Here is a 19,409-nt window from a genome sequence, read left to right as displayed (position 1 = left end):
CTTGTGTTGCTCATTAGTAAATTGTTATGTATTTTTTCTTAGCATCTTTTTGCAGTTTTTTTTATTTTTCATGTTTACTGTGTAATCGCTGATTGTTTACATTTCAAGGATGCCGCCTGTTCCTGACACCTGTGCTGTTTTAAAATTGCAGGAAGCCTGTAGGCCTAGTATCAGTGTCCATCCATTCTCCTAATAGGCTCAAGAGGAACTTTCATCTGCCTTCATTAATAAATCCTTCGTGACTAAGACACCCCCCCAAAAAATCTAGGAGCTAGATTATTTTCTTTTACATCACTTCCACAAGCTTAGCAAGATTTTATTTTACAAAATTTCCTGTACCAGTATAGAACTTAAAAGCTTTAATAGGTTTTAACAATTAGCTGATCTGATGAACTGTAACACGTAGGTCTTTGGGTGCCAGCCAACTTGGGTTCCTGGAAGAGACTGCCTAAACCCAGAAGAATTCTGACTCCTTTTTCTCTCCCTCTACCCAACAGAGCCCTGCGCTCCTGACAGTTCCCTTCATTTATGAGTGCAGAAACCAAGGAGCTCCCTTGAACTCACAGAATTAAGTTTCACTTCTTTTTTTTGCTCCTGGCTAATAAATGTATTACGATTTTTTTTTTTAATCACGCAGAAATTAGCCGGCTGAGTTCCATTGATTCTCATGCCAGGGAAGTATACATGAAACATGTATAATAAAATCGAAAAACATTAGTTAATGATAAATGTGAACAGTGTATGCTGCTTTTTAAAATTCTCTAAATTTAACTTCTTTAAAAAACTTAAATATTGCATTTATGCGCATCGGTTAAAACTAGTGGCCTAATTAACTGGGCAGGGTATCCCCTGCCACCAAACTGCGTTCTCTCAGCCGCAGTTCCAGCTTTTGCCCAGCCACACACTGACTGTCCTGTCGGCTCCTCCTCTGGATCAACTGCAAAGGACTTCAAAGAGTACTTTGTTGTCACCATTAACTGTGTAATGCTCTAAAGAGAAAGCGAGGCTGAAAAAGTAAACAGGTTTTAAAATCAGAACTCTTGGGTTTTAGGAGCGCGCAAACTGAATAGCTGGCAGTCTCCATCCTAAGCAGAGTTACACCTTTCTAAGCCCAGTGAAGTTAATGGGCTTAGAAAGGTGTAACTCTGCTTAGGATGGCATGGTGGCAGTCAGACAACCAAGTGAGGGCCGTGCGAGATGTTGTTCTTGCTAACACTCCTCGCCGTTGCTGTTGATGCAGCCCTGTAGCTAGGGCTTTTTTTGGGAGGGGGCCTCGGGTGTGGTGCAGCTAATCAAACCAAAATTAATTACATTAATTCACTATGGGGCCAACCCAGGGGAGGGAGCCTGGAAGAAAAGCTAGGGGGCCATGCCCTACAGGCCCCACATTAGCTACGGGCCTGATTCTCAGCCTCAATCAGTTAAACAAGTATCGCAAGGATTTTCTATTGATTTGTGTATCATGTTGCAGTGATTTAGATTGCAGTACATAAACAGCATTCTTTGTAAGTCTTATGACTGTTTGATTGTGGGTCAGACTATCACGACTGTTGGCTTTATACTTGTTTAACTGATTTTCAGCCTGCCATTTCCCCCAGACATCTTCCCACTTCCCTCATGTATCTTTGAACAATTCTTTATTAATCAATTTCTAAGACAGGATCCCATTTACAATTAGTGGCACAACCTCAACTGGAGTACGGTAAAATAAACTAGAATGATGTTGTTTTCATTCCATGGAAATCTTTGACTCCTGGGTTAGTTTTTAGACGCAGAAGGGTCATTCCGCTAGGAGGGGCTGTTGATTCAGAAATCTTTCAAGTCGCGAGGGGAAAAAAAAACACGCTACGCTTTTGCGTGAGAGCGTGCAGTACTGGGATTTTTGCACGACAGTCAAAAATGTCTCGTGTTCCCAAAAGGACCAAAACTGTGCCTGGTCTCCAAATGAGATCTGGGAATATGCCCTCCTGTCTACGTCCATGAGCACCTCTATTTGACCAGCCTTGATCACTGGTGTGCTGGAGAATCTTGACTTGCCTTAGCCCAAGCATTGGCCGCAAAGACAGGAATGCTGTCCTTAAAAGGTGAAATAAATTATTTCCCCACAGTCCCTTCGCAGCCAGAGATCATCAGTCGTAGTGAAGGCTCTTCACAAAGCCCCCTCCAAATCTCTTTCTCTCCGAGAAGCCAGGAATCTGTTCAAAGGGGAAAAAGAGAGAGCCTGTAAGAACATCAGAAGAGCCCTGCTGGATCGGACCAGTGAAGGTCCACCTAGTCCAGCTTCCTGTCTCACACAGGGGTCAACCAGCTCCTCTGGACCGCTAAGTAAAGAGAGCGTAGAGGTCGTGGCCTTCCCCAGATGTTGCCTCCTGGCTCTGGGATTCAGAGGCTTAGTGCCTCTGAATGTGGAGGTTCTCCTCAGCTACTGTGTGGCTTGTAGCCAATTAAAAGAACATAGGAAGAGCCTTGCTGGACCAGACCAATTGTCCATCTAGTCCAGCATCCTGTCTCACACAGTGGACAACCAGTCCCTCTGGACGGCCAACAACAGGGCACAGAGGCCAAGGCCTTCCTAAGAATATAAGAAGAGCCCTGTTGAATCAGACCAGTGGTCCATCAGCTTCCTGTCTCACATGGTGGCCAACCAGCTCCTCTGGACGGCCAACAGCAGGGCACAGAGGCCGAAGCCTTCCTAAGAATATAAGAGGAGCCCTGCTAGACCAGACCAGTGGTCCATCTAGTCCAGCTTCCTGCCTCACTCAGTGGCCAACCAGTTCCTCTGGACGGCCAACAACAGGGCACAGAGGCCAAGGCCTTCCTAAGAATATAAGAGGAGCACTGTTGAATCAGACCAGTGGTCTATCTAGTCCAGCTTCCTGTCTCACACAATGGACAACCAGTCCCTCTGGACGGCCAACAACAGGGCACAGAGGCTGAGGCCTGCCCCTGATGTTGCCTCCTGGCTCTGGGACTCAGAGGATTAGTGCCTCTGAACGTGGAGGTTCCCCTCAGCCACCATGGCTAGCAGCCACTTATAGACTTATTCCCCATGAATTTATCTCATCCCCCTTTAAAACTGTTTATTCCTGTGGCCAATGGTGACTTCTGTTTTATACTGATGCCAAACACACAGCGGCCTTGACTTTCACATCTGTTAATTCTTCCTGCCTGTTTCAGAGGGGTCAGCTGTATTGGTCTGTGGCCGAAGAGCAAGATTTGAGTCTTGCAGCACCTTAAAGACCAACAAGATTTTCAGAGGGTAACTTTTCTAGAGTCAGATGTGACGAAGCCAGCCTTGGCTCTCGAAATCAGGGCCCCCCAACAAGCTCCCTGTTGGTCCCACGGCGCCCACCAACACCTCTCCTGGCGTCCACCAAGGGTCTTTAGAAAACGGGGCTTTCGCCCAGCCAAGCTTCTTGGTACCTATCGGTGATCTGATTGACTGTGCGGACTTTTGAAAACATTGATCTATGGCGGCCGCCCCTGCTGCACGAGGATCTTCACCATGTGGTCGAAGGTAAATGGTTGCGGCCATTTTGTGACTGGATGGGCCTCCTTGCGGCGGCCATTTTATGGCTGCTGTTTGGGGGCTGTGCCCACCGAGCTGTGCCAGAATCCCACAGGCTCATAGAGGTTGGGGAGCCCTGCTCTAAAGCGTAGGCCCTAGAAGTCTTGTTGGTCTTTAAGGCAGTACTGGACTTGAATCTTGCTCTCCCAGCCCACACTCTCCCCGTGCTAGTTCTGCTCAGCCATGCGCCACCCTCTCTGTCAGCTGATGCTCCCCTCGACCAGCCACGGCATTCTGATTGGGGCTCATTCGCAACAGCAGCTGGGCAGAAGAGGTCCACGGGCGTTAGTCTGTTTCTCCTCGCCCCAGATTAAATCCGCCTGCGTGAGGCTTCCAGCCATCCTTCAGTATGGGGTCGAATAAAAAGGCACGAAGAGCAAAGCTACAAAGGCCCGGGTATCACCTCGAGTGGAGCCATGTGCCAGCCAGCCTCTGACTACGGAGAGTTCTGGAACCGCCCCTCTTCTCAAGGACAGGTCAAGAGTTACCTTTCTCCCCTAAAGGTTGTTTCTGAAGGTGAACGTGTTGGCCTGCAAAGGAACAGCTAGCTTCAAGTCCAGCGGCACCCTTATGACCAAGGAGGTTTCCAAGGTACGAGCCTCTGAGTCAAAGCTGACGAAGGGAGATATGACTCTTGAAAGTTCATATGACAAAAATGTTGTTTCTCTCTAAGGTTCTGCTGGACTCAAATCTAGTCTGACTTGTTGAGTCATGAAGACCTCCTTTCCGCAGATACTCAAGGATTTGTTTTAAATGCCATAACCTCTGTAAGAATAGTCTTTGCCAGACACCGGAAAAGGAACATAACGCCAAAGACGAGTGGCTGGAGAAACGAAAGGACTCCGTACCGTTCACTAAACTTGCATGGTATAAAGTTAAAGGGAAAGGCTTCCCTTGCTCGAAAGCCAGTCGAATCTGACTCTAGGGGGTGGTTCTCATCTCCATTTCTAAGCTGAAGAGCCAGCGCTGTCCGAAGACTTCTCCGTGGTCATGTGGCCGGCATGACTAAACGCTGAGGCGCATGGAACACTGTTACCTTCCCGCCGAAGTGGTACCTACTTATCTTTTTTTTTAAATCTGCCCTCAGAGGGTAGAATTTCATTTGTTTTTTCATAACAGACAAACCGAACATACACATATATAACACAAATGGGGGTATCAAATGTTTAAGTTTCCAGTAATTGCCTCTTAGATATTCTCTATCTAATACAATATCACGTATCATTATTTTCTATGAGCTCACATTTTTGTATCTTAAAACCAACATCTGTACCTGCTATCTCAATATTCTAACCTATACTTTGCTCTAGTGATTACATTTTTAGGTTACAATCATTTGCACTATTATACCAATTATAGAAGCGCCTCCATGTGTTCTGGAATGTATAGTTTGTGGATCCTCTTATCAACAATGTCCATTTATCACTTTCTGCTGTTTCCATCAGTTTTTGTATATATTCCTGCTTTTTTGGTACATCTTGTGCCTTCCAGTATTTGGCATATAGCATTCTTGCTGCTGTAGTAAAGTAGATAATTAAATATCTGTTGCTTTTTTCAAAGTCTTTAGGTAGTATACTCAGAAGCATTACTTCGGGCGTAAATGGAATCGAAGCGGTACCTATTTATCTAGCAATTTCTTGCTTTTGAACTGCTAGGTTGGCAGGAACTGGGGCCAGAGATGGGGAGCTCACTCCATCACGCAGCACTCAGGTCTCAAACTGCCGACCTTCCGGTCTGCAGCTCAGTGTCTTAACCTCTAAGCCACAGCAGCCCCCAGTATAAAGTTAGGTAAGTTTGATTAACGGAATGTTACTCTGACTCGCATGCTGAATTGAACTTAACAAGGTTTAGATGATTCGTTTATGGAAATGAAGACGAATTTGTAAAGGGTTTGCATCCAACTTTTTCTTTAACTGAATACATTTTAAAATTATAAATAAAGGAGACAGAGGATTCAGGAGCCTCCTTGCAGAAAGCCAGAAGGAACTGCAAAGAAACAAACAGGAGAGCAGAGCCTATCTGGTTAGACTTTCTCTCGCATGTAAATGCTCAGTGGCTTACTGTCTGCAGGGACTGAGAAGGGCAGGACCAGGGTCATCGGCTGCTGCAGTGCAGTGGTTTAGGCACGGCAGTGGCTTGTAACTTGTGCTCTTCTGGCTGCGGATTCAAATCCAAACTTCTTACATACCGGGATGCTAACCCTTGGGGGAAAAAATTGCCTCAATCTGTCCTGTCTTAATGCTTTGCGTTTCCAGAGGTTACAGGCTTAACATTCAGACAGCAGGACTGGGAGAGACCCCTGCCCAAGGCTTTGATGGCCTTCTTTTAGGGTTTACAGACACCCCCCGGTAGAGGTGGGGGGTGTCTCCCACTGACGGGCCCTACCACCCAGCCGCCCATCAGCTGACCGGCGGGGGGAACGTATGCTGAAAAAGGAGGTTTCGCTGAGGTGCAGTGACGCATGTCACTGCCCACGTGACCGGGAAGTAACGTCAACACTTCCAAGACGTCGGGGTGATGGTCTGGTATTTGGGCAAAAACTCTATGGTAGAAGCCAAATTTACCATAGAGTTTTTGCCAGAATACCAGAGCGTCACCCCGACGTCCCAGATGTTATGGTCAGGTCACGTAGGCAGTAGCGACGTAGGCATGTTGCTGCACCTCGGTAGAGCCTCCCTCCTGCTCCCAATAAATCCCCCCCCATCCCCCACCAGTTGCCAGGAGGGACCGGCAACCTTTCTGTCTACGTTCTCTTTTTTTTAGTGCCACAGGCAACTGTCCAGCTTGATCCTGTATACTAGGAATGTCGCAGGCTACGTCCCAAGAGTGAATTTTGCAATTGCAGTCAATTACATTAGCGTTTCCACATCTTCCTCCCTTTCTTTTCTCCTTTGGCCAGCGTTCAGGTTTTAAGCTGTTACCATGGCTTTCCGCACTCATAATCTCATTAAAGGTATTGTTTTACCAGCAATCATCAACGCAGAATAAGCGGCATTTCCTTGGATGGTGTCTGGCCAGGACAGAAGATACAAGCAGCCACATGAGGGAGGGCTATGGCGAGGGTTCTCATCTGCCCGATTATGGTGGGACACCTCCAGCCAATTGTAGCCCTGGCCTGCTGAGTAGGGATGCTGGTCCCATGAACTCGCCACTTGCAGGACTGGCATGAGTGGCGCCCACTCTTCAACCAGGGGCTGACCGCTGCTGAGCCCTGCAAACGGCGAATTCGCGGCTTGCAGGGCAGCTGTTCAGGGCGCCTGCTCTTTTCAAATGGCACTGCCTGGCAACCTCACCTATGAGAGCTAAGGGTTGTCTTTAGGATTTTAGCCACGAATGATGAAAAGGAAAGGCTATGAACAAAATATAATTTAAAGTAAACGAAGGAACGATCTTTGAAGGGCTTATAAATGCAGGGTCAACTTACAGCTAGCGTGGCTCAAGAAATGTAGAAACAGAAGAACACATACATACCTGGTTCCCATCTCGTGAAAAGTATCTCTTCTCTATAACCTGAAACAATATATTAGAAAGGAAAGCTGAGCAGGTACGATTACTCTTCTGCGTCTTGCCAGGTGTTTGGAAACCTCATTCTCAAAGCTCCAGCTCTGGCTTCCCGAGCAGCTCAACCTTCTAAGTCTGCAGACTTAGTTTCCAAAACCAGAAGGAATTTTTATCCCACCTGGCCAAGAGCCATTCCCAGAATAAACCTCGGGAGCATAGATGTGGGCAGTGTTCCCTCTAAGTGTGAGCTAGCTCACAGTTTTCTAGCCTCCTGCTCACTCCTTTTCGTCTTAGCTCAGGAAGGAGGGCTCCAGAGCAAAGGAATTTTATGCAGTAGCCAAATCACCTGCTCACAACTTAAATGCCAGTAGTTCACTAAGTAGAATTTTTGCTCACAGGACTCCATAGCTTAGAGGGAGCATTGGATGTGGGCAATGCCTTTTAGGTACTTTAACGAAAGACGTGATAGGGTAGATTTTGTCAGAAACCAAGCGGTTTAATAAGTGTACTTTTCATGTGGCGCAGTTTCCCAGCATGGCTGGTCTGCGCAGGAGGGTTCACATGTCATTGCGGTCCATACTGTAGAAGGGAAGCCAATGGTAGTCCAGAAGGGCTATCAGTTGCAAGGAGTCTCAAACCAGGATGGCTCTGGTCTCTGCCTCCCCGTTGGCCATCTGGTAGCCCTGAGTCATCCCTCTTCAGACCCCTTTTTTACTCTGCCTTGTTCTCTCCCCCGATAGATAGCAACATACGAGAGATCACAAGGAAAGCCGTTAAGAACAACCAAAATACGACCGTGATATAATTACTCAGTGAAACACTGTATAGTCAATTATACTCTTTACCAAGCATATTCATACAAACATTTACATGCAACAAGTATAACAGATAAATGTTTTAAATAAGTAAAGTATCAGGCCAAAGTTCGGTTCTAATTATCTCCTTATCGGTTTCTTCTCGTGTGTGTTTAGTCCAAGCATCGCAACTGTCCAGGCTTCCAACGGGCCAGCTAAAGATCCCCGTTTCCGTCCTTTCTCAAGGCAAACCTGGCAGTCAAACCAATCTTGTCAAATTGGTTTGCAGAATTCTATTACACAACTTCAATCTGTCTCAGTGTAAAGTTCTTTGCTGCAAGTTACAGCTGGCCCGTTGGAAGACTTCAGAGAAGAACCTGATAAGGAAATAATTAGAACTGAACTTTGGCATGAGTACTTTATTTAAAACATTTATCTGTTATACTTTTTGCATGTATATATTTGTACGAATGTGCTTGGTAAACAATACAATTGACTATACAGAGTTGCACTGAGTAATTACATCACGGCTGTATTTCGGTTGTTCTTAACTTGCTCTCCCCCCACCCTCAGCATGCTGTCACTGCTCTTCTTGAATCCAAAAAGGCAAGAGATAATGCATGCAACACTCCACTTCTGGTTCCCTTTGGAAAGAGGAAGAAGATCTACCTTATTCTTTTAAGAGAGCCAGTTTGGTGTAGTGGTTAAGTGCGTGGACTCTAATCTGGGAGAACTGGGTTTGATTCCCCACTCCTTCACTTGGGCAAGCCATAGAGCTGTTCTCTCAAGGACAGTTATGGAAAGAGCTCTCTCATCCCCACCTACCTCACAGGGTGCCTGTTGTGGGGAGGGGAAGGGAAAGGGGTTTGTAAGCCCCTCTGAGACTCTGAGTGAAGGGTGGGGTATAAATCCAATCTCTTCTTCTAAGTCTGCATACATGATCACCCGCCCTGCTCGCCCAAACTCTTTTACAAACCAACATTAACGACTAAATATCAATGCATCTTATTCTCAGAACCGAAAGCATTTTTTTAAAAGATCTCCAAAATTAAAACCAACTAAACTAATAACAGGGACAGCTTCTGTATAAGTGAAATAATAAAAAAAAACACCGGGAAACAAAATGCCTGAGGACGTTGTCTGGACCCTGAACGGACCTCTGGCTTTGTTTTCACTTTTTGGGGGGGTTGGAGAGCTTGAGGCTTCTGGGATGGCAATTAAAAAGCACTGCATGCTGTGCTGCTGCATAATCCTAACCACGGGAGATGCTCAGAGCTTTCTCTGAAAACCTGAGAGCAGACCGAAGTGTCACTAGTCAGACTGGCACACCTGGGAAACTTCCTGCCTGCCCGCCTTCAGTCTCTATACAAAGCAAAAAAGATTACTGTAGAGAATAGTTATATAGATACCAAATAAATTATAGATCTATAATGGGACCTTTGAATATTTTTTTACTATTATCTTAGAAAGACATACCAACGTAGGTCTTAAAAAGACACACCTCCATAGATTCATAATAATAACCACGTAGGAACGACGTCAGTCTGCTTTATGGTACTCTTGTCGTTTGCAGACTTCAGTACGTTCACATACAATCCTCTCAAGTGTCTTTGTCAGAAGCCACTCAGAAAGACACTTTGGAGGATTGTACGTGAATGTACTAAAGTCTGCAAACGACAAACGTACTGTAAGCCAGACTGACGCTGTTTCGACATGGTTACTGTTATGAATCTATGAAGGTGTGTCTTTTTAAAGATCTACGTTGGTATGTCTAAGTTAATAGTAAAAAAAATATTCAAAGGCTCCATTATAGATTTACTAGAAATAATGCCCGTTGCGGAAATAAATACAACGGGATCTAGAAAGAGGCTCTGGGAGAGTGCTCTGGCTTTGGGCAAACAGTGTCAGTTTCCTGTGGCGACCTCAGCAGGGTTTAATGACAGAGTCCACTGTTTTCTCCAGAGGGACTGATCTCTGCTACCTGAAGAGCATTTGTATGTTTGAGTTATCTGTAGCCCTCACCTGGAGAGTGGTAACCATTGTTACCCATTCTCCTCTCCCCTATGAGGTATGTTATGCAACTGAAAATTCCAAATGCCTTGCGGGGGGGGGGGGGGTTTGAGGTGTATCCATGGTGGTGTGGGCGGGACCCGGGCTTTGCCTTCTGATTGGTGGCGATATATGCTGAGGAGCAGTGCCATCAGCCATACACTAAGGGAGTGCATTTTAGAATTAGAACTTTGGCACCCACTATTCAATTATATATAAGGAGAGATAATTTATTTGGTATCTATATAACGGTAATCATATTTTGCTTGGTAAATGTACTATATCCGTAATTCTCCTGTTTTTGCCCACCTCCAGTCTCTGCCAGCATAACAAAGCACTTCATACGCATTCTTGCTCCGCACCTGGTTTCTCCTGCATCTCTCTCTGGCCCTGCTTGGTCTCTTCTTTCTCCCTCGCCCCAATCACCTCGTTCTCCCTTTGTCTAATAACCTCTTGCCCTGCTTGTTTGGAATGCCTGCCCATGAAAAGCTAGCTCAGGGGTCCCCAACCTGGTGCCCACCAGCCCCTTTCCCAGTGGCCCATTTTTAGAAAGTGGGCAGGGCCGGAGGAGGCTTTTGCTGGCCGGCCGTCTGACTGGCCCCGAAAGATCAGATTGGCTGCAGGTGTTTAAAAACGCTGCTTTGGCAGTAGCTGCCAGCACAGCAGAGGGGCCCTCACTGTGTAACTGAAGGTAAGCTGTGGGTAGACAAGGAAATATTTTTAAATAACATGTTCATAGAATCATAGACTGTTAGAGCTGGATGGGACCTTGCAGGTCATCTAGTCCAACCCCCTGCACTCTGCAGGACCATAGCCGAAAGATGGTCGTCCGGCCTCCGCTTGAGGTGAGGCCTGACCATAGCAGAATAGAGCGGAACGACCACCTCCCGTGATCTGGACACAATGCTTCTGTTAATGCATCCTAAGATTGCATTAGCTTTCTTCGCAGTCACATTGCACTGCAGGCTCATGTTTAGCCTGTGATCAACCAGAACACCCAGATCCCTTTCACATGTGCTGCTGTCATTTTATAGGGCATCCTGTGAAATGCAGATTCTGCTTGAAATGTGAATGAGTTAATATTAGAATTATGCATAACCTTACTCCCAACCACATGGTGTGCATGTGGCAGCCATTTTGTGTCTGCATCCACCACCCCGTGTCGGAATCCCAAAGGTTCCCGCAGGCTCCCCGGGGGTGTGTGTGTGTGTGTGTCTCTGATTTAGGCCCGTGGCTGGTTGCCTAAGTCTGGCATTCCTCACCTTGTCAAATCCCAGCCAGCTGAGCATACACAATTGGGATTCCAGCAGCCCGTGCAATACCCAAGTCAACATCTACAGTTCGAAGGCCCAGACTTGTATTTGAAAGCAGAAGAGAAACTTACAAGACACTTAACTGAATTACTCACCTTATCAAAGAATCTACTGAGCTTGACAGCGTTGGAGGAGCCGGCCGCCAAGTAGCGAGGGTTGGTGCAGTCCTGAAACGCACAAAAGGCCTCTTTGCTTTGGTATTCATGGGAACCGCAGTCTCCAAGCACTTCTCAGGCACAAGGGCCTGGGTGTACACACTGGTGCATGGCTGCGGATCAGGTCAGCTTCACATGAGAATTTTCCCACCCGGGCAACACTTCTATGTCCAAAAGCCTGGTGGAATAGCCACTGGCTGCATGGAACACTGGAAGTATCCATACGAAATGTACCCTCTTGGTAGGCATACCAGGAAATGAGGAAAAACCGGGCAGAGCAAGCCCAGGAAGGGCAAGGAGATGGAATGTGTATTGGATGCAAGGATAAATATATGGAGCAGAGGTCCATCAGTGGCTATTAGCCACAAGGTATAGATGGAACTCTCAGTCTGGGGCAAGTGATGCTCTGTATTCTTGGTGCTGGGGGGGGCACAGTGGGAGGGGCTTCTAATGCCCTGGCCCCCACTGCCAGACCTCCTGATGGCACCTGGTATTTTTGGCCACTGTGTGACACAGAGTGTCCAACTGGATGGTCCATCTGGCCTGATCCCACATTGGCTTCTCTTATGTCCAGAAGGGGATGGGAAGCCAGTGCTGCGATTTGGGCTCTGAGAGGTGAATTATTTTGGCACCGAAGTTCTGGATAGAAGCAAGAGGACTGAAGCAAGGCAAAGGAAGGCCAGAGAGAAGAAGGGTTTCCTCTAAGACGAGAAAACCCTTGCTGTTAATGGACCAACTGAGAATAAACTGTTTTGCTCCGCTGCTGTTTTTCCTGCTTTCCTGGTATGCCTGCCAAGAGGGTGCATTTCGTATGGGTACTTCCAGTGTTCCATGGAGCCAGTGGTTATTCCACCAGGCTTTCTTGACACAGAGACAGTGTGTCACACAAGGAAGCCTAAAACTGCTGCTCAAACTGCTGGTTGTCCCCTCTCCCTCATGCCCAGGCCCCGGGAGGTGGGGCCTCTTTTCCACAACACTGCTGAGGACCTTCAGGGAGAACGTGTGTGGCAACAGGACTCCACTCAGTCAACTCTGCTTCCCGGGAAAGGTCTCTCTGCACAATTAAAAGACTGCACCCAGATCGACAAACAAAAGGTACCGACCAGGTTAATTTCTTCTGCGCTGAAATCCTCAGCGAGGAAGGCCGTTCTGGTCAAGACGTCATTGCGTTTTGCCTCGGGGATCTGGTCCAGTTTGGTTCCAATGACAAGTAGCGGGATCTGGTTATCAGCAAACTGCTCCCGGTCGTAATCTCTGTGCGATAAAAGGACGGACGTGGCTGTCGGCAAAGGGGAGCCTCAACAGAATCCCGAAACCGCTAACATCACGGGTGGGGGGAGCATTTGAAAACAAACTACTGAAGTGTGCAAACACTGCTTTTTGGAAGCAGGATTATGCACTGAGGAAACACAGAGAAAGCACAGACCAGCATATGAGAAGAAAGGCAGGCTGGTGGTGTGGAGGACTGTCAGACTGAATTGGAGAGCTCTGGGTTCAAATCCTCACTCGGCCACGGAGCTCACTGGGTGATCTTGGGCCTTCTATGCCTAACATACCTTGCTGGGAAGTGAAAACAGGGGAGGGGGCTAAGTATAGAATGCCGTGCTGTGTTTAAAAATCCAAAGGAGGGATAAAGGTAAAGGTAAAGGTTCCCTTGCTCGAAAGCCAGTCAAGTCCGACTCTAGGGTTGCGGTGCTCATCTCCGTTTCAAAGCCGAAGAGCCAGCGCTGACCGAAGACGTTTCTGTGGTCATGTGGCCGGCATGACTAAACACCAAGGCACACGGAACGCTGTTACCTTCCCACCGAAGTGGTACCTATTTATCTACTTGCAATTTCTTGCTTTCGAACTGCTAGGTAGTAAAATAAAATTTAAAGGATACTAGTTTGGAGCTAAAGTTATAAGAGGAAGGAGCCAACAGTTTTGTTAGGATGGCTAGTAGCCACTGATAGACTTATCCTCCATGAATCTATCTAATCCCCCTTTTCAAGCTCTTTATTCCTGTGGCCATCACTGCATCCTCTGGCAGCGAACCCCACATTTTCATCACTCCATCACTCTCTGTGTAAAGTGGTATTTCCTTTTGTCTGTCCTGAACCTGCGGCCCATCAGCTTCACTGAATTCCCTCGACTTCTAGTATCTGGAGAGAGGGAGTTCTAGTATTTGGAGATAGAGGTTTTATAAACCTCTATCGTGTTCCCCCTTAGTCGACTATCTATGACTATCTTTAGACAGGTTCACCAAAAAAAGAAAGAAAGAAAAGACCATCTTTCTGATCAAACTGAACCCCAATACCCTCCCCCATGGTAGTATTTCTTAGGAACCACTGCCATTTACCACCCACTTAGGAGGGTGGAGGACTTTCCTCTGTGGTCGGCTTGATTTCATCTTCAGCATCTCTCAAACACCATCAGCCCATGAGAAACAAGGACTATGGATTGAATGACAAGCACAAGAGAGCAAGCTTCTTCAGCTACCAAAGTGCCCAGACAGCTAAAGACAGATAATCGATACTTAATGGCCTTTTGTTCACTGAATCCAGCAAGCATTGGGCACTCAATGTAATTGCTGAGTGGTCGGGTTAGAACAGATAAAAGGAATTCCTTCTTCACCCAAAGAGGGATTAACACTTGGAATTCACTGCCACAGGAGGTGGCGGCGGCTACACGCATGGACAGCTTCAAGAGGGGATTGGATAAGCATATAGAGCAGAGGTCCATCAGGGGCTATGAGCCACAAGGTAGAGATAGGAACTTTCAGGCTGGGGCGAGTGATGCTCTGTATTCTTGGTACTTGGGGGGGGGGGAACAGTGGGAGGGCTTCTAATGTCCTGGCCCCACTGGTGGACCTCCTGATGGCACCTGGTATTTTTGGTCACTGTGTGACAGAGTGTTGGACTAGATGGGCCATTGGCCTGATCCAACATTGGCTTCTCTCTTACGTTCTTAAGCAGAGAAGGCTGACAACCTTATCGCCTTACCTGGGCAGAGGGGAAGGCAATCCCATGCCAACAGAAACACTATGGCTGCCTCTTCCCTTTGTTTGTAAACTTGAACGTAACCTGCATCTAGTACCACTCTGCCCTGATGTGGATGGTCCAGGCTAGGAATGGGCAAGAACCTAAAAAAAGGGCGGTTTGGTGAGGCCCATGAACCAAACCCCGAACCGACCCAAATGGGTCCTGTCTGAACTGGTCTGGCAAGTTCGGTTCCCCCTCCAACCATTCCTCTTTATGTAGCATTATTTAGTGAACCCACTGAGCTGTTAGGTTTACATGGCCGTGAGCCATTTAACCCTTCAGCTTTGCTCCCTCCCCTTGAAGGGGGACAAGGAGCAAAACCGAAGGGTTAAATGGCTGCCGAACATTGGTTCCCGAGCATCGAACCGGCCCGAGTTCGGGCCAGATTTTGGCTCGTGAGCCCGTTTGTGCCCACCCCTAGTCCGGGCTAGCCTGATCTCATCAGATCTTGGAAATCAAGCAAGGTCAGCCCTGGTTAGTGTTTGGATGGGAGACCACCAAGGAAACCCAGGACAGCTATGCAGAGGCAGGCAACGGCAAACCACCTCTGAATGTCTCTTGCCTTGACAACCTGATGCGGTTTCCGTAAGTTGGCTGCAACCTGAAGGGACCTTCCACACTCGTAGCCATTACTCCTGCACGGAATATACGCTATGAACTCCTTGGAAGAGGTTCTCACGCTGACACATGCAGCCTATGGTGTGGAGGGAGGTGGAGCGTGTGCTACAGACAATGTAACACACAAACGAGGCCCCACTCTGCAGTGAGCCCTAAGAAACAGCCTTATGCGGGGCCCATCGAGCCCAGAAACGTCCACCCGGACTGGCAGTGACTCTCTGAGGAAATCTCTTCCAGCCTTGCTATATGTGAGATACTTTATCTGCCAAAGCTGGGGATTTATATGAATACATGAAGCTGTGTGTTACACTGAGCCAGACCTTCAGGCTATCAAGGTCCATACTGACTACTCAGACTGGTAGCAGCTCTCCAGGGTTTCAGGCGGAGGTCTTTCCCATCCCCTACTTCCTGATCCTTCTTAAACTGGAGATGCTGGGGGTTGAACCTGGGACCTTCTGCATAGCAAGCAGGTATGTTTTACTACTGAGCCACAGCCCCTGCCCAAACTTTAATCTGGGATCTTCTGCATACAATGTATGCAACTCTTCCAGCGAGTGATGACCCCACAAGACGAACAGAATTCTTTCCCCTTTCTGTAACCTCACTGCGTCTCTCATCCCATGGTCGGTGTCCTTAAAATACCACCCAGAGAAGTGAAGACGGATCGGCATCTCTGCCCACTCACCCATTCGTCACCAGGACTCCCGAGGGGGCCGCATCCCTGTTCAGAGCTTCCAAAGACCATCGATACAAGTTCTGGGAGGACTTCTTGTTGGTTAAGTCGTGTACTAAGATGATGCCTAAGGAAGAAGAGGAACAAGAGTTTATTGAAGGACGTCTTCCAAACTTCACCAGAATCAGATCAGGAGAAGAAAGAGGTTTGGATCCTGCCCTGAGAACCACACAGCTCGTTCAGGGTGCCCAGTCCGCTCTGGCCTTGCGTTCTCTGACAGCAGCCCCCAAGCACCGCATTGCTTTAGGAAACAAAAGGACTTGCAAAAGGAGCTCATTTCACAGCTCATTTCATTGTCTACAGTTGTTGTACACTGCCCTGAGCCTTTACTTGCAAAAGGAGCTCATTTCACAGCTCTCTGGTGTTAATTATATTGTCTACTTATTTATTGTTACTGTTTTAACTGTTTAATTGATATGAATGTATTCATACAGTTGTTGTACACTGCCCTGAGCCTTGTTTCACGGGGGAGGGTGGTCTATAAGCCGAACGAATGAATAAATGAATGAATGTGGGGTGGAGGGGAGCGATCCAAAGGGAAAGAAACGTGAGCACATCGCAAAGGACTCCAGGCACGGGGTTTATCTGCGTGCCGTTGCAGTGGTGACAGACATGTGACTTGTCAGAAGGCAAAACGCATTTGCAAGATCAATTTCTGAACTGACATTCGTTTCTGTTCACTCTCCCTCCTACTAGTGCAGCTTATTGTCAGAGTCCCACAGCAATCAGTTCCCAACAACTTTCATTCAAAAAAGTAAAGTTTATTGAGTACATTCTGTGTTAGAACTACCGGAAAACGCGCCAGCGGGGAGTTAAACAGAATTCAAAGGGGCCCCCCTGACGACCCAGGTCCAATCAGGGGAAAGCAGTAACAAGGTACCAAGGTCACTAGCTGAGGCTACATAGATAAGAAGAGCATAAGAAGAAACGAAACTTAAGATTCCAGGACAGAAGCAGACCAACATCTCCCCCACCAGCCATGGCAGCAACACCAGAGGCTCAGCTGACACTTATTCATGTGAACTGACAGAACTCAGTTTTGTGTTGCAGGGGAATGTCAGGGTGGAAGCGGTACAAACGTGCCAGAGAAAGCCCCTACACTGTCCAACAGGGTTTTACGAGGATGCATGTGCCGTCAAGTTGCAACTGGCTGATGGTGATCCCAGCAAGGGGCTTTCAAGGGAAGGGAGAAGCAGAGGTAGTTTCCCAGCGCCTTCCTCTGCAGAGTCTTCTTGGGTGGTCTCACTTCCAAGTACCGACCCTGCTAAGTTTCTGAAATCTGACGAGATGGGGCTATACCACGCTGTCGAGGAGTCCCAGGATGAACCCCGTGGGCCCCCAGGGCCGTTGCTCACAAAGGAGCGGACACTGCTTTGATTTTATAAAAACGGCTTATATAGTTTGTTTAATTTCTAGCAAGATAAAGGTTCACTCTACAAGCAACGTGTTATCTCAGAATCGTACAGCAGGAAAACAAGAAAAGGAGCTGGTGTCTGGCCTCGATGCGGGGGAAGGGCCTTGAATGGGTCTCCCTTCCAAGTACCGACCCTGCTAAGTTTCTGAAATCTGACGGGACTGGGCTATACCATGCTGTCGAGGAGTCCCAGGCTGAACCCCGTGAGCCCCCAGGGCCATTGCACACAAAGCAGCGGAACCTTCTTTAATGTTATAAAAACGGTTTATGTAGTTTGTTTAATTTCTAGCAAAATAAAGGTTCACACTACAAGCAATGCTTTATCTCCGAATCGTACAGCAGGAAAACGAGAAAAGTAGCTGGTGTCTGGCCGTGATGCGGGGGAGGAAGGGCAAGGCGAGCCAGTCGGCAGCCTCAGACGTGCGGAGCGGGACTGGTCTGCCAGGAGACCGAGGTACTTGAGGGCCTCAGCCAAAAGGCTCCTTTGGAACACGTGGCCCAGCCTTTAAGTCCACTGGACAAGCGGTGTGTTCTTTTCTCAACGAGGACACATCTGGTTTTATTCAGGTACAAGCTCTCCCTCCTCTGTGAGGACAGATCTGCACATTCCCCCCCCCCCAATAGCTAGCAATCCAAAACAGTCCAGTGGAGCCTGAGCGGTGGGTGTTGCCTTCTGACACACTTCCGGTGATGCCAGGGGGCGTGGCATATGCAAATTACTTATGCTAATGAGCTCCTGCACTTCTTTTTCTACAAAATGACCCATGCGCCTGGATAACATACAGCACTTGTGACATATTATTACCACGTATTATTATTTTATTTTTAACAAGTTTTTCAGCTCGCCTCTCGGGCCCTGTAGGGCCACCGAGGCAGCGAATTGACTGAAACGTACAAACCGAAACCTCACCTGAGAAAAGCTGTTAAAACAAGTTAGAACCAGAGCTTAAGATAAGTGCGAAAGATCAAAACGACCGTTTAAAATGCCGGGGAGGAAGGAGGGATCGCTGAGGGAAATCCAAGCGGGTGGGCGGCGGGGGGGAATGAGGACGGCAACAGAAGGGGACAGGCGAATCTCCGCGGAGAGAGAGTTCCAAACTTTGGGTGCCACTGCCGAGAAGGCCCTCACTTGGTTGCCACCCACCTCACCTCAGAAGGTGGGGGCGCTCGAAACAGGCCCTCTGAAGAGGACGCAAGAACCACAAGGGTAAGAAAGAAGTCTAATAAAGGGCCAGTATTAAAAACCTAGCTGAACCTTATAATATAAAAAAATACATGTATTTATTAGAAAGACAGTTAAAAACAGAAACGTCTCAGGTCACTGGTATTGGCACTTGTGTTTAGGCCACCTTTACTTTTTAACCAGGCTTTCATTGGGCCCTTATACGTTTTTAACTGTCTTTCTAATAAATACATGTATTTTTTTATATTATAAGGTTCAGCTAGGTTTTTAATATTGGCCCTTTATGAGGCTTTTCCCCCTTACCCTTGTGGTTCTTGACTCCAGTTTTTGGGTCAGGTTTGTTTTCCCCTCCCTGTGGCCTGCCCTCTGAAGAGGACCCACAGTGGTTGGGTAGGTTCATAAAGGAGGAGGCAGTCGTTCAGATCCCAAACCATACAGGGCTTTAAAAGTCCACGCCAGCGCCTCCAACTGTGCCTGGAAACAAACAGGGAGCCTAAAAAAAAAAGATATTCTAGTCTTGGAAAAGGTGCAGGAAAGGGCAACTAAAACTATTAAGCGGGTGGAACACCTTCCCGACAAAGAAAGGTTGAAGATGTTACGGCTCTTGAGCGTGGAGAAACGAAGACTGAGGGGTGACATGGCAGAAGCTTACAAATTTATGCATGGGATAGAGAAGGCAGAGAAAGAAGTCCTTTTCATAATATAAGAACTCGTGGGCACTCAATGAAATTAATGAGCGGTAAGATTAGAACAGATCAGAGGAAGGACTTCTTCACCCAAAGAGCAATTAACACGTGGGATTCACTGCCACAGGAAGTGATGGTGGTTAGAAGCACAGACAGCTTCAAGAGAGGACTGGATAAGTATATGGAGCAGAGGTCCACCAGTGGCTATTAGCCACAAGGCATAGAGGAAACTGCGGTGGCTCAAGTGGTTAAGACGCTGAACTGCAGGCTGTGGAAGACGCTGAACTGCAGGCTGTGGAAGGTCGGTAGTTCAGCAGTTCGAGACCCGGGTGCCGCATGATGGAGTGAGCTCTCATCTCTAGTTCTAGCTCCTGC

General features: G+C 47.5%; 1 protein-coding gene across 1 annotated transcript in view; it reads right to left on the bottom strand.

Moving 5' to 3' along the window:
* Positions 1–384: 384 nt before the first annotated feature.
* Positions 385–19,409, bottom strand: part of RABL3 (RAB, member of RAS oncogene family-like 3) — a 28,456-nt gene continuing 9,431 nt past the window's right edge. The window contains exons 4-8 of the mRNA XM_015417494.1: positions 15,704–15,818; positions 12,484–12,634; positions 11,321–11,392; positions 7,040–7,078; positions 385–2,195 (exon numbers count right to left, since the gene is read on the bottom strand). Of these exons, the coding sequence (XP_015272980.1) occupies positions 2,130–2,195; positions 7,040–7,078; positions 11,321–11,392; positions 12,484–12,634; positions 15,704–15,818 (443 nt within the window). The 3' untranslated portion in view covers positions 385–2,129. The remainder of the gene's footprint in view (positions 2,196–7,039; positions 7,079–11,320; positions 11,393–12,483; positions 12,635–15,703; positions 15,819–19,409) is intronic.

This window comes from Gekko japonicus, unplaced genomic scaffold (genome assembly GCF_001447785.1).
Source record: "Gekko japonicus isolate JY-2015 unplaced genomic scaffold, Gekko_japonicus_V1.1 scaffold3844, whole genome shotgun sequence".
Lineage (NCBI taxonomy): Eukaryota > Metazoa > Chordata > Lepidosauria > Squamata > Gekkonidae > Gekko > Gekko japonicus.
Note: the sequence above shows the minus strand (reverse complement) of the source record. Positions and strands in the feature narration are given on the sequence as shown.